The sequence below is a fragment of the Muscardinus avellanarius genome (genome assembly GCF_963383645.1).
Source record: "Muscardinus avellanarius genome assembly, chromosome: 11".
NCBI lineage: Eukaryota > Metazoa > Chordata > Mammalia > Rodentia > Gliridae > Muscardinus > Muscardinus avellanarius.
In genome coordinates, this window is record NC_137797.1 from 56019534 (window position 1) to 56033894 (window position 14361).

Here is a 14361-nt window from a genome sequence, read left to right on the forward strand (position 1 = left end):
ATCTCCTATGATTACCTCTTCATCGGAGATAAGAGTGACAAACCCAATCTGTTCATCTAAGTACAACAGGAAAACCAAGTACTTTAGGGGTCTATTCCCATTTCAATCATATACTAGCTAGATAATTTAGTTACTGAATCCTTCTAAGGTTTATTTTCTTCAAAACTGGGTCTACTATGACCCACCTTGTTGAATCATTGTAAAATTAAAGGTATCATACAGAAAGTTACCAAAAATTAACTCTACTCGATAAGCTGTAATTAAGAAATTTCCCCCCTCATTCTAATACTTCTTGAATATTTAACTTCCCATGAAGACACATGTTTTTGACAAGGGTTAGCATTCCAAGCTAGGTCTTCTTACTTGATAGGTTTGCTGCTACTACTTTCCTATTATTTTTTCACAAATCTTAAAAATATTCAATGTCAAAGTTTAGCCAGTTTTTTGAAAGTGACATCAGAACTGAACTGCCATTCATGACATTAACCATATAAGAAAGTTATACAATGCTCTCACATTTAACATATTAATATGTAGTTTTATAAAAACATAATGCTATGTATTTCCCAAATATTCCACTAGAGGGACCTCTTCTCACAAATAAATACAAGCTTTCAATATTAAAAATGATGAAAGTATAGCTCAAGAAAAGCTATCAGAGGAGTTAGAAAAAGTATTTAAATTATTTAAATTAATAATTCATTTTTCTTAAACTTCCTTTGAAGGACAAGTGGTACAAATATAAAGATTAATCAAAGGTAAAAAGTCAATTTCAAGAAAACAAAAAAATCTTACTGAGGCTTATTCACTCATTTTATTCCATCAAATATTTATTATACTTACTGTGCTTAAAATGCATTACAAGCTAGGGAAAAAGTAAGCCTATACTTGTTGAATGCTCTTTATAGTTTTTGGTTCACTTACTCTAAAATCTAATACCTTAATGGTGTCACAGGCAAAACCATAATATAAATATATAGAAATGTTTATGTCTCTCTAGGTAGTTTCTATACTACCCTAAATACTACAAATTCAATGCAATCCTTATCAAAATTCCAAGGTCATATATTGCAGAAACAGAAAAAATGTTCTAAAATTTATATACAACCATAAAAGATACCAAATAGCCAAAAACAATATTGAGAAAAAAGAACAAAGCTGGAGGTTTCATGGTTTTTCAAAACTTAGGACAAATTTATAATAATCATACTATTTACAATATTACAGTGAAATTATTTTATCTGTGTTGTAATGTAAATATGAAAGAACCTCCTTAGAAAAGCATTCTCACTCAAAACATACAAATACCAAAAAATAGTAAATGTATATATAGATGTATATAGTACACAGAAATGATATATGAGAAGATGTTTAAAATCACTAATAACCAAAATATAAATCAAAACCACAGTGAGATTATCACTTCATACCTGCTGGAATACCGCAGCTGACCACGAACCTGTGATCTTCCTGTCTCAGCTACCCAAGTACAAGGGTTACAAATAAGTACTACCACACCTGGTTCTCACCAGTGTTTTTTATACCCTTTCCAAATTAATGTGCAACCTCTACTACAAAACGTTCTAAACAAATTAATTAAAACAAAAAATGCTGAGCAATTGTACTTTCTCTTATCTACTCTTATTATACCAAACAGTAAGTCCATGTTTTTAACAGTAAAATTCATCATCATTTTGATAAACATCTTTTAATGGTTTACATAGATTTAAGAAAAGTTATCAAAATTCTAATTTCATTGCTTACTTTTAAATATGCAGCTGCTTCTTGGACAGAAAGTGTTCTTTGACTAGAACTGCCACATTCGTGATCTCCTGAAAAGATTAGAATTATTTTGAATCAGTATACTGTTAAACAAAAGAACTATAAATCAAAATGTTTTACAAATTATACAATTATAGATTATATTACTATAATCAGTAAAGAAAAAATACTATCAATATTACTTGTATTTTATTTAAAAATTCTGCCCAGGTGTGGTGGTGTATGCTTGTAATCCCAGTGTTTGGGAGGCTGAAACAGGAAGATCGCACAGGTTCTTAGCCAGCATCAGCTTCTTAGTGAGGCTTTCAGCAATTTAGTGAGACTCTGTTTACAAATAAAATATAAAAAAAATTAGGTCTGAAGATAGAAACGCCCCTGGGTTCTACCCCCAGTACAATAAATAAATAAATAAACAAATAAGTAAATAAGTAAGTAAGTAAGTAAAGTCTGGTAGTATAGCCCGAAGATAGAAAAGTCCCTGGGTTCTACCCCTAGTACAATAAATAAATAAATGAATAAATAAAACAAATAAATAAATGAATGAATAAATGAATATTCTGTACTGGTGTGAGTAAACAACTACCCTAAAATGGATTACAATCTTTAAACGAACTTCAATGTAGATGACAATATATCTACTCATATTCTCAACTACACTGTAAGCCAGTATAGAAACCATTCATAGATTTTGGAAAAAAGGAGGCCCTCTACAGATAAATATTATTTCTGAAGGGAAATTTTTCAGCAAATCACTATGCTAGCTAACACATGTACTAACTCATCCATCTATTCCTAAAGCTAATAATTCCTGAATATAACAAAGTGTGAATTTTTATTGTACTAAAACATGAGCATTTTCAGACTGTAGCTAAACCCATCTTAAGCAAGGAGTATGCATAGCATACCTAAAAACTGTTGTAACTTAGACCAACAATGAAATAAGGCAGACATTTCTATCATTTGCTTTCTATAAATATGTTACAAAAATTTGGAAACTATGTTTTTCTTTTCTCATAACAGTTCATTTGTGTGTGTGTGTGTGTGTGTGTGTGTGTGTGTGTGTGTGTGTTTTGGGGGTTAAATCCAGAGCACGCTATATCTGAGCTATACCCCCAGTCTTTCTGATTTTGAGACAGGGTCTCACTAAGTTGCCATAGCTGGCCAGGAAACTGTGATCCCCCTGTCTCAGTCGGCCAAGTACTGGGACTACAGGCATACATTACTACAACAGGCTTGAATTTTCTTTGAAAGAAAGAAAGAAAGAAAGAAAGAAAGAAAGAAAGAAAGAAAGAAAGAAAGAAAGAAAGAAAGGAAGGAAGGAAGGAAGGAAGGAAGGAAGGAAGAAAGAAAGAAAGAAAGAAAAAAAGACAGTCAGTTATGAAGCTAGGCATGGTGGCACACGCCTGTAATCCCAGTACTTGGAAGGCTGAGCAAGGGATTGCAGTTTTAAAGTCAGCCTCAGTAAATAGTGAGACTCTCATCAATCTGTAAGACCCTATTTCAAAACAAAAATAAAATAGGACTGGTGATATAGCTGAGAGATAGATCTCCTCTAGGTTCAGTCCCTAGTACCAAAAAGAAAAGGAGGAAGGAATGGGGGGAGAAAAGTCAAAGCTTTTTCTTTAGGCTATATGTGATTAGAGATAAATTTTCCTCTATATTCAACTTCAAGTTTTTCCTTCCCTGTATCTGTCAAGTAGTTTAAGAACTTTTAACATTAAAGTCACATCCTTGGCAAACTTTTCTATAATAAAAGTAACCATGTTCTTATTTATCCAGGTTTTTTTTTTTTTTTAAGTAGCCAGACTTTAAAACTAGTAGTTGTAAAAGAAGGGAAAAAGTACCTATTCAGAAAACAAGTTTTCAAGCTTTATAATGCATTGTTAGAGATTTAGATTCTATAGAGGCCAGCAAACTACAAACTAGGGCCAAATATGGCTTGCTGCTGGTTTTCATAAATGAAGTTTTATTGGAATACTGCCAAGCTTATTCACTTACGTAGTATTTATAGTTATTTTCATACTGTAATAGCAGAACTGAATAGTTGTGTCAGAGACAGTCTAGCCAACAAAGCCTAAATTATTTACTATGTGGCAACAGTAAAAAGTTTGCCATTCCTTACCCTAAAAGAAGAAATCAGTATTTTTTTTTTTTAAGCAACTCAATATTATGCTGATCTTATGGGCCACAGACGACACTTCTTAAAACAATGCTATAGAGATAGGTAGAGATGCTTATGTAAGCAATATCAGGATTTTGTAGCTAGAGAACATACTTGGCCTATTTCTGGGTGCCAAAATATACCAAATAAATGTCATTCGCTTATAGAATATGAATGACAGCTAGTCAATGCAAAGTCTTTTAGTGATCTACATAGAATTTTAAGGCTAAAAAAAAAAAAAAAAGAACAGAATGAAGGACCCAAATACTTCCATTCAACTAGAGTAGTTCCACATGTTATCTACAAGGCTTCTAACAATCTAGTACCCAAAAAATGACCTGCTACATTAAAAAGTTTGAAAAACTGAATTATTCTTCTCTTCTTTAAATACTTATGATTGAACCCATAAGCATTCTACTGCCAAGCTACAGCCCCAAGCTCTTTTTATTTTGAAACAGGGTCTCAGTTGCTAAGGATCTTATTAAATTGCTGAAACTGGTCTTTAACCTGTGATCCTTCTGTCTTAGCTTCTCAAGCACTGTGCCACCACACCTGACATAAAACTTTATTTTCTTATAACTGCTTATAAGTAGGAAATCCAAAGTCTCTTCTTCAGATTATATGTAAAATAAGAATAACTATAAAAAGTTAAAAGGTAATAAACAAGTATGCTGCTACTGTAGCTTACAGTTGCCAAACAATACTAATTCATGTATAACAAATCATTCTATTTGCAGCTGTGTTGGTATCTGGGAGTTCTCAAAGACTAAGAGCAAAATATCAAGAAAATGCAATGAATCAGAAAACAATATTCTATGAGAATATATTTACACTATCTAAGGAAATGACACCTATATAAACAACAAAAGAGAAATCTGTATTTTTATAGTCAAGATTTTAGTTAATTGGTTACCCAACTGATACTTAAGCTTTCAGAATGTATTAATGAAAAAAAATTTTGACTTTAAAATTATATAACACAATACATATAATTTTATAGCTAATATACATGGCAGACAGGAAAAAGGCCCATATATATATATATATATATATATATATATATATATATACACACACACACACACACACACACACACATACATACATACATAATATAGGTAATAAAAAGTTCTAACAAAAAATATTCCACAAATATAACACTGCATTTGGGAAAGATTATTTCTACTGATAAACATGGTATTGTGCAAATTAATTTTTAGAAACATTGAGACTATGCATGCTAAAAAAATTACCTGCAAGCTGTGCCAATCGATCATGAAGCTTGTATAATGTGCTCATCATAAGACTTTTTTCACTTTCCTAAAATTAAAAAAGTGAAATATCCATAACACTAATACTAACCAATAATTTTCATTTGAAAAGAAAAATGGGAAATGAATTTAAAACCACTGAAGCTACACAGGATAGAAGAAAAATTTATATTTAAACAATAGACACAATTGTAAGGAACCTTACTCTAATAATCTCAATTATCTCTTTAAATAATTTACTTTCTTGAAGATAACTGGCACTAAAATTAGTGTTAACAAAGAGGTTAAAATACACAATAAACTTCCCTAACTACTGCTTCCAATCTTCCTTTAATCTTACATATACTGTTATGAGACTATTTTCTTTTTTCTTTTTTTTTCTTTTTTTTTTTTTTTTGGTGGTACTGGGGGTAGAACCCAGAGGCTTTCTACCTCCGGGCTATACTCCCAGACCTATTTTATATTTTATTTGGAAACAGGGTCTCACTAAGTTGCTGAGAGCCTCACCAAGTAGCTGAGGCTGGCTTCAAACCTGTGCGATCCTCCTGTCTCAGCCTCCCAAGCATGGGGATTACAAGTGTGCGCCACCACGCCCGGCTTGTTATGAGACTATTTTCATCAAGACTGCCCTCCATGTTTTCTTTCACTCTGATTCAACCACACAAAATGAAAAATTAAGTATTAACACTTTTACCTCATCCTCACACAATCCTCCAAAGTATCCCTATATAAACTTATGAACCGAACATTAATATGAAGCAAACATTCAGTAAAATTAACAAGTACGAGTTAGGAGCTCATTTTCTCAGCAAAGTGAGAGACCCAGTGAATAAGACAATTTCTGTTCTCAAAGACTATATAAAATACATAGGATGTGCTACATTACAATTGCAAAGTACAATACAAATACTGAGGAGGGAACAGGTATGGAAAAATGCATTTGTAGAATACTTGAGTTTCACCAGAATATAACTGACAAGCATTCCAGGTAGAAGGAACAACATGAGAAACGGCATGTAACCCCAAAACCTTTGGTCATACTTCTAATTATTCAGCAAAGTACTAGAAAAGTAGTTTGGAATTAACTGCCAGAGATCCCGGGATACTAAGACAACAAAATTAACTTATTCTTAAAATTTAGGAGGAGGAAAGTAAACCAGATTTATGTACATCAGGAATATTACTTGGAGCAGAAGTACAAGATAGCCTGGAAGCAGAAATGACTAAATGAAAGGAGTTTAGAAAGGGAAGTATTGTATAGTTTAAGCACCCTGCCAAGTAATCTAAATGATGATATCCCCAATTTCAGAGCAATTGGGATTAAGATGGACCAATATAAGCAATGAGGAAAGGTAAGTGAGGTGAGGGGATAATAATTTTTTCCACTATCTAAAATAAATTCATGATTCAGCCAGGGATGGTGGTTCAGACTTGTAATCCCAGCATTTGGGAAGCTGAGATAGAAGGATCATGGTTCACGGACAACCTCAGCTACTACCTTAGCCCTTTGCAACTTAATAAGGGCCTGTTTCAAAATAAATAATAAATAATAAGGCTGGAGATGTAGCTTGGAGGTAGAATGCCCCTGGGTTCCAACCCCAGTACTACAAAAATAAATAAAATCAATTCATGATTCACTGGGGGGCTCTGTCTTTATTATTTCCTTTATTCATGAAATGTTCAACAAAACCTTATTTCTAAATGAATTAGACCATGAAGCAAATTCAGACAAGATACAAAAAAGGTTAAAAGTGTAATGTTTTGTGTCTAATACAGTTTCATCCATCTATTTTTATCCTTATGTTTAAGAAAACAAGTTTGCACACTAAAAATTTGGTTAACATGTTGACATGTAACATGTTTTTTCAGTGACACTAGGAATAAAACTCATCAAAGGTTCCCAGACTCTACCACCAAAGTCATATGGTTTTATGTCATACAGTTGAGAGATATTTCCTCAGCTGACATTTGCTTTCCAACCCTTTTACCTTTTTTCCCCTCTTAATTTTATATCAAGAAGATCTGGAATCAAGCCAACTGTTATATTCATGTAAACTAAAAACCCACCGGGTGTGGCGGTGAACACTTGTAATCCCATCATTCAGGAGGCTGAGACCGGAGGATGGACAGCCTCAGCTTAGTGATGCCCTCTGCGACTTAGTGATACCCTGTTTCAAAATAAAGAATAAAAAATAGGGCAGGGGCTATATCTCTGAGATAGACTTCCCCTGGGTTCTATCCCCAGACACACACACACACACACACACACACACACACACACACACACACACTAAAAAATCCAAACTGCAAAAACCAAAAGCTTTAAAAGGTCAGGGCTGAAACCCAAGATTATGAAAAAGCATTGCATTTGTAACACAGTGAACTACAAAAAAATTTCACAATAATAAAATGAGCAGCAATTCATCCCAATGATAGAACATCTGACAAATATTTGGAAATAAAGTAGATAAAAGTTTGAAGTATGTTTCTTAACAGAAAAAGAAACTGATTTCTGTTTTCTACCTCCAGATCATGCCCATCCTTATTCACCTTTTAAAAACAAGATCTGAATATTTAGTACTCTGTGATTACATCTTTGATTATTATAAAAGACCTGGGAATAAACTTCATGTTTTGATTCACTGTATTTTTTGTTGTTGATGTTTGCAGTACTGGGGATTGACCCCAGGGACATTCTACTTAGATACACTCCAGCCCTTTCTTTGTTAAAAGAAGGTCTCATTAAAGTTGCTGATTCTGGCCTTGAACTTGGAAGCCTCCTCTCTCAGCTTTCCAAGTACTGGGATACTAAATTTAAATTACTTTTTTTTTAATTTTTATATTGGTGCACTGTATTCATACATCAAAATGGGATAAAAAAAAAACTTGTGTAGACATACATGCACACATCGCCCAGTTAGCCCCTACCCACTAAATTTAAATTATGATTCTGTAGTGTTCTTAGACTCAATATTGCAACTGGCAAGGTTGACTTTTAGAGCTGACATTAAACAAATGTCATCACAAAAAATATTACTGAATATAATTATTTCAAAATTCCACTCTCAACAATTTAAAGTAATGTCTGTAGATCTGATTATACTTTAGTAAAGATCCTTTGGTACAATAAATAGTTTCTTTACAGACCTATGCAACTGTCAAGTCCTATAATACAAAAATTAAAAATGAATTGTGAATAACTAATATTTAGTTAGTAATTCATGCTTTAATACATATGATTAAATGCATACGCATACATATGATTAAATTTCTTAATTTTCAAAGTACCTATAATGGTGGTAAATGGACCCCCCCCTTTTTGGTACTGGAGATTATCCAGCAGCATTCTACCTCAGAGTGACACCCCCAGCCCTATTTATTTTTTGTTTTGAGACAGCATTTTGTTAGGTTGTTACAAATCTCACTAAATTGCTGAGGCTAGCCACAAATCTGGGATCCTCCTGTCTCAGCCTCCTGTGTACAGTGACTATAGGTATGCACCACCACACCCAGCTAGTGGAGCCCATTTTTATCTAAGTCAAACTTAGGTTAAAATTACTTCAGTATTCTTTGTAAAGAATGAGAATCTTAAATAGGTTGCCCTTTCTAAATCATTTACTGCCCTGATGGTTTATTAGGTATACCAATGCTCAAAATATTCAAAGAAAGTCAAAATGATGACAAAAAGGATAAAAACTACTCAGGCATCCAGTAAGAGAAGACAACACACTTTCAAGTAAAAGACACAGATCCACAAAAGACATGTCATTTCCATTTTACATGGCAGTTAGCTTTATATTAAAATAATAAAAAGAGCACATTTCCAGGAAATTTGTGTCAGACTTAATGATATTATACTCAAGGAATACTGAGAATAATAAGAAATGCATATTTTGAAACTAAAATAACTTTAAAATTATTTTTAACAAAATATGTTAATACTTTTATCACATAAAAATGGCACAAAATATCAGTATTACAATCTTTTACTTACTTGTATATTTCCAAATGTTTCATCAAAGGGGTTTTTTACTATTAAGGAAAAGAAAAAAGAAAGAACTATTAGCGTCACTTAAGAATAAGAACTTAAATCTTACCCTTTGAAATGCCAGCAAATACTTTACTAAAACCGAATGTAAATATGCATAGTACAAAAAAAACTGATGGTAATAAAAGCTAAGGAAATAACTTTTCAGGTTTATATATTGATCATTCTCATTTTCAATATGTGGTTTTCTCCATGGCCACTGAAAGCAAGTGTTCTAGTGTCAGGTACTGATTTCAAGTCCCAACTTCACTACTTATTAGCCACTCTAGGTTGTAGTTTCTTCTTCTATATGGGAGAGATAACTATCATACACCTACCTTCCATGGTTGTCAGGATTAAGTGAGATAATCTGTATGAAAATCCTGCACTGATGCCAAGTGCTTTAATATGCACCGAATACATACTACCCATTAGTACTCAAATGACTGTATTATGCTTTCACCTTAATTTCTCTTCAAAATATAGACTAAAATCGGATGTTTGACTACAAGATGCTTTAAACCTAGTAATTCATTTAATTTTTTTTTAATTTGCAGTACTGAGGATTGAACCCAGGGACATTCTACGTCTGAGCTACACTCCAGCCCTTTCTTTTATTTTGAAATAAGGTCTCATTAAGTTGTGGAGGGCCTCACTAAGTAGCTGAGGCTGGTCTCAAACCTGCAATCTTATCTCAGCTTCCCAAGTACTAGGATTACAAGCCACCACACCCATTCATTTAAAATTCTAACTTATAATGATTTTTTTTAATTCTTTCTAAGCAGGGCAGGGTGGCACAGGCTTGTAATCCCAGCACTTGGGAGGCTGAAAAAGGAGGATCACACAAGTTCGAATCCACTCTCAGCTACTTAGGCTCCCAGCAACTTAGTGAGACCCTGTTTCCAAATAAAGTATAAAACAGGTCTGGGAGTATAGACCGGAGATAGAAAAGCCCCTGGGTTCCACCCCCAGAACTACACACACACACACACACACACACACACACACACACAAACACACACACACACACACACATCTTTCTAATCTTTGCTAACATTTAGAAAAGCAGAAAAAATAAAAATAGATGTCACTATTAATTACAATTTCCAATAAAATATTAACTTATAAGGAAAGAATTTAATGTTTTCCACACAATCTTCCTATCGCCAGTCCCTCAAAAAAGTAGTTTCCAGCTAAATACATAAGCATCTCTAAAGATTATTCAGAACCTCTCTCTACAATCTCTTTTAATATTACATGCAAAAATACTCATAGATTTCAGATAGCTGAAAATTTTCACATGTTACACAGATTATGTACCTGTTAATCCAGGTCACCACTAAGACTTACTGATCTTATAAAGTTCACACTGACAAAGTTTCCTTTCTGAGATGCATTTCTATTTTTATTTGAGAAAACAGGAAGTCCCATAGGAATCAGGAACTGCCTGATTCTAAGAAAGTTCATGTGAGAGATCAGTTTAACAAGGTACAATTAATTTAAAAAAAAAAAAAGCAAGGGGAAAAATGTATCTTGTTATCAAAAAAGATTCTGTTATGAGATTTTGAGATAAATGTTCTCTATATAACAAAAGGCTTTTAATGCTATGAAAGAAAAATTTTGAAAGACAGATAATCAAAAGTACTCAAAAGGAGAGTAGAAAGAAACAGTAATACAGCTTAAAGCTTAAATGCTAAAAATCAGAACACATGGACTGAAAAGATAGTAACATCAATTCTAAAGTTTGAATAAAGCTATATTTAGCTTAATATACTACCAAAAATATCTTGTCAGTCAACTTAAAATAAATTGGCCAGATAATACTAAAAAAAAGCATTTTATTTGTTCTTTATAAGGAAAAAGCATGCAATTCTAAAAAATGAATTTTAAAGTCTATAAAGAAAAGCCATGGCAACATTAGTTTTTCAATTTCATACAAAGTCATTTCTTGTCAAGACTATGAAATGGAAAAGCAGCTCTTCAAGTGTCTCTATGAAAGCATAACTATACATTATAGGTGCTCTATCACCAGGGGACCAGGTGTTACTCATGTTGGTATGACTGAAGCCAGAGTAGTACTGAACAATCAGTGCTTGATGGTTGTACAATCTAAGCTATATCTACTTATTTTACTTTGAGAGCTACCACTAAAGCAAAAATGTTATAAATTCTGCAGGAAGCTGGAGGAATGTATGTTCTGAGCAAGTGGAAAGGTAGAGAGAGACAAAATAACACAGAGAAATTTAACAAAAACAACACTTGGGGGGGGCAGTACTGGGGATAGAACCCAAGGCCATTCGACCTCCAAGCTACATAATCAGCCCTATTTTTTATTCTGTAGTTTGAAACAGGGTCTCACTGAATTGCAAAGGGCCTCAGTAAGTAGCTGAGGCTGTTCCTGAACTGTGATACTCTGGTTTCAGTCTCCCTAATGCTGGGACTACAAGCATGCACCACCAAGCCCAGCTTAAAAAAAACACCACTTTTGTTGGGGGGGGAGATCACTCTACCCTTGTTGTCCTTCCAGATTGCTGTCTCTTACCTCATAGGCTGAAGTACCTAAAACCATAACATATCCAAAAAGTCAAAAGAGGATACTTTCTACCCTAAGTACCTTTTATTTCCCCATGTGCCAATGACAACCATCACCTATTAATAGCCAGACATGGTAGTACATGCCTGTAATCCCAGTATTTGGGAGGTTAAGACAGGAGGACCTCAGATTTGAGGACAGCTTCAACAACTCAGTGAGATCCAGTTTCAAACTAAAAATAAAAATAGTGCTGGGGGTATAGCCCAAAGGTACAATGTCCATGGGTTCAATCACCTTTATTCCCTACTACCACATATATATACATATATACGATGACATATCTATTAAGTTAACAATGGCAGAAGTGAAATGTAGCCTGGAGATTTGTTTTAGAAGGAAACTCCCTCCAAAACAGCAACTATAAGTCCTCAAGTTTCTGCAAGAAGAAGTATCATTATACTTCTAGTTTTTCTTCCTCAAATCATTTCAGTATTTCTAAAAATATATCCATATATCTCATTCAAATTACCCAGTCTCAGCTGGGCATGGTGGAACATGCTTATAATCCCAGTACTTGAGAGGCTGAGACAAGAGAATCCCAGGTTTGCAGTCAGCCTCAGCTACTTAGTGAGGCCCTCCACAACTTGGTGAGATACTGTTTCTGAATAAAGAATAAAAAATAGAACAGAGGGTGTAGCCTGAAAGTATATTCATTTGGGGATTGAACCAAGAACATTCTACCTCTGAGCTACACTCCCAGCCTTATTTTTTTTTTCAATCTTTCTATTTAAAAACAAGGTCTCATTAAGTTGCAAATGGCTTCACTAAGTTGTTGAGAACCTGTGATCCCTTCCACTAAGTTGCTGAGAACCTGTGATCCCCTTCTGTCTCAGCCTCCCAAATATTGGGATGACAGGCATATGCCACTAGACTAAGAAACCTTATTTTCAAAAGCAGCCTGCAGCAAACTTTGCCACTTCATTTATTATTCTGTCTCTTTTCTAGGGAGAACCCAAAGTGAATTATAGTTCTTATCCCTCCCTTATCTTAAAATAATAATACCAAGATGGTACTCCAAAATTTACTCTTCCATCCCCTACAGGCACAAAGTTTATGCAATTTTTAATGTGTTACTGCTTTCCTTTATACCCTAAATCTCTAACAGCTTCTCATTACTGCTTTTTCTCAAATTCCCCTAGTATGTCCATTTCCTCTTCAAATTTTGTTCGAATTATTTCAAACATCAAATGCACCAAACTTTTCTCTGTGCAAGTCCTTAATACTTTGACTTCTCTTTCATCTATCCTAATGACTATAAATCAAATTCCTAAACTGTTTAATTAGATCCCTCAACATCTTCTAATGGTTTACAACCACGCTTTGCCTCGGGATCCAATAAGGCAAAATTCTCCTTCTCCAAACCTCTCTAATTTCAAAAACATTACTAGTTTTACTGATCTTTCATCAAATGTAAACTTTTTCCACTCTAAGGCAGAAATCAAATTTGTCAATCATTATAAATTCCCAGATAAACAGAAAAAACTAAAAATTCAACCACTGGTTACTTTCAAAGTAAATGCTTATATTACCTAAATAAATTGGTGATCTCTCAGAAAGGTTCTATTTTGGTTACTCTCTACCAGTAAAGTACATAGTAATCATAATTCTTTTAAGCTCAGAAGATAAGACTTTATTCATTTAACAAAATTCTACTGAGTACTTTGTGTTAGACAATGGAAATCTGGTACTGAGTAAAAAAAAAATTTCTGCCCTCATGGAACTTTTGTTTTAGTGGGTTTTTATGAGACAATTAATAAATTTTAAAATTACATAATATGCCAAATGGTTTTAAGTGCTTTGAAAAAAACAGTAGAAAATAGTGCTTGATATATGAGGAAGGGAAAAAATTTTAAATAACATAGTTAGAGAAAGCCATATGAAGACTGCATTTAAATAGAAACCTTAGCTGAGGGAACAAGCCATGTGGATATCTGAAGTTCAATGTTTTGGGGCAGAAGAGCTAAGTATAAAGGCTGGAAGGTGGTAGCATTCCTGACATATTCTTCCAAAAAATGGAAAGAAGCCGGTATGTCTGGATAGAACAGAAGAGAGAACTAGTGTAAGAAATGAAGTCAGACTAGTAAGATTACTTAAGGAAGTGAGCAAGTACAGATTTTGTACAACCTTCAACACTTTTGTATCTCTTTCTAAGAGAGAAGCCCCAGAGAACTGAAATATGTGTTATCTGCAGCAAGCTTTAAAAAAAAAAAAAAGTGCAATGGTCTTTACTGCCTTATATTTTTATTTATATTTATTATTTATTTTCAGGACTGGGGGGTCCTACCTCCAATCTACACTCCCAGCCCTATTTTTTAATTTTTTTTTTTTTTTGCAATACTGAGGATGGAACCCAGATACATTCTACCTCTGAGCTATACCTCCAACCTTATTTCTTATTTTTTATTCTTTATTTTGAAACAGGGTCTCACTGAGTTGCAAAGGGCCTCACCAAGTAGCTGCGGCTGTCCGTGAACCTCGATCCTCCTGTCTCAATCTCCCCAATGCTGGGATTACAAGTGTGCACCAC

The 14361-nt window shown here is 33.8% G+C and overlaps 1 protein-coding gene across 1 annotated transcript in view; it reads right to left on the reverse strand.

Annotated features, from left to right (window-relative positions):
• LEMD3 (LEM domain containing 3) overlaps nt 1-14361 on the reverse strand; it is a gene marked incomplete at both ends in the record, with an annotated part of 61202 nt that overhangs the window by 12321 nt on the left and 34520 nt on the right. Inside the window, 3 exons of the mRNA XM_080705524.1 lie at nt 1765-1832; nt 5197-5263; nt 9209-9246. Coding sequence (XP_080561650.1) covers nt 1765-1832; nt 5197-5263; nt 9209-9246 — 173 coding nt within the window. The remainder of the gene's footprint in view (nt 1-1764; nt 1833-5196; nt 5264-9208; nt 9247-14361) is intronic.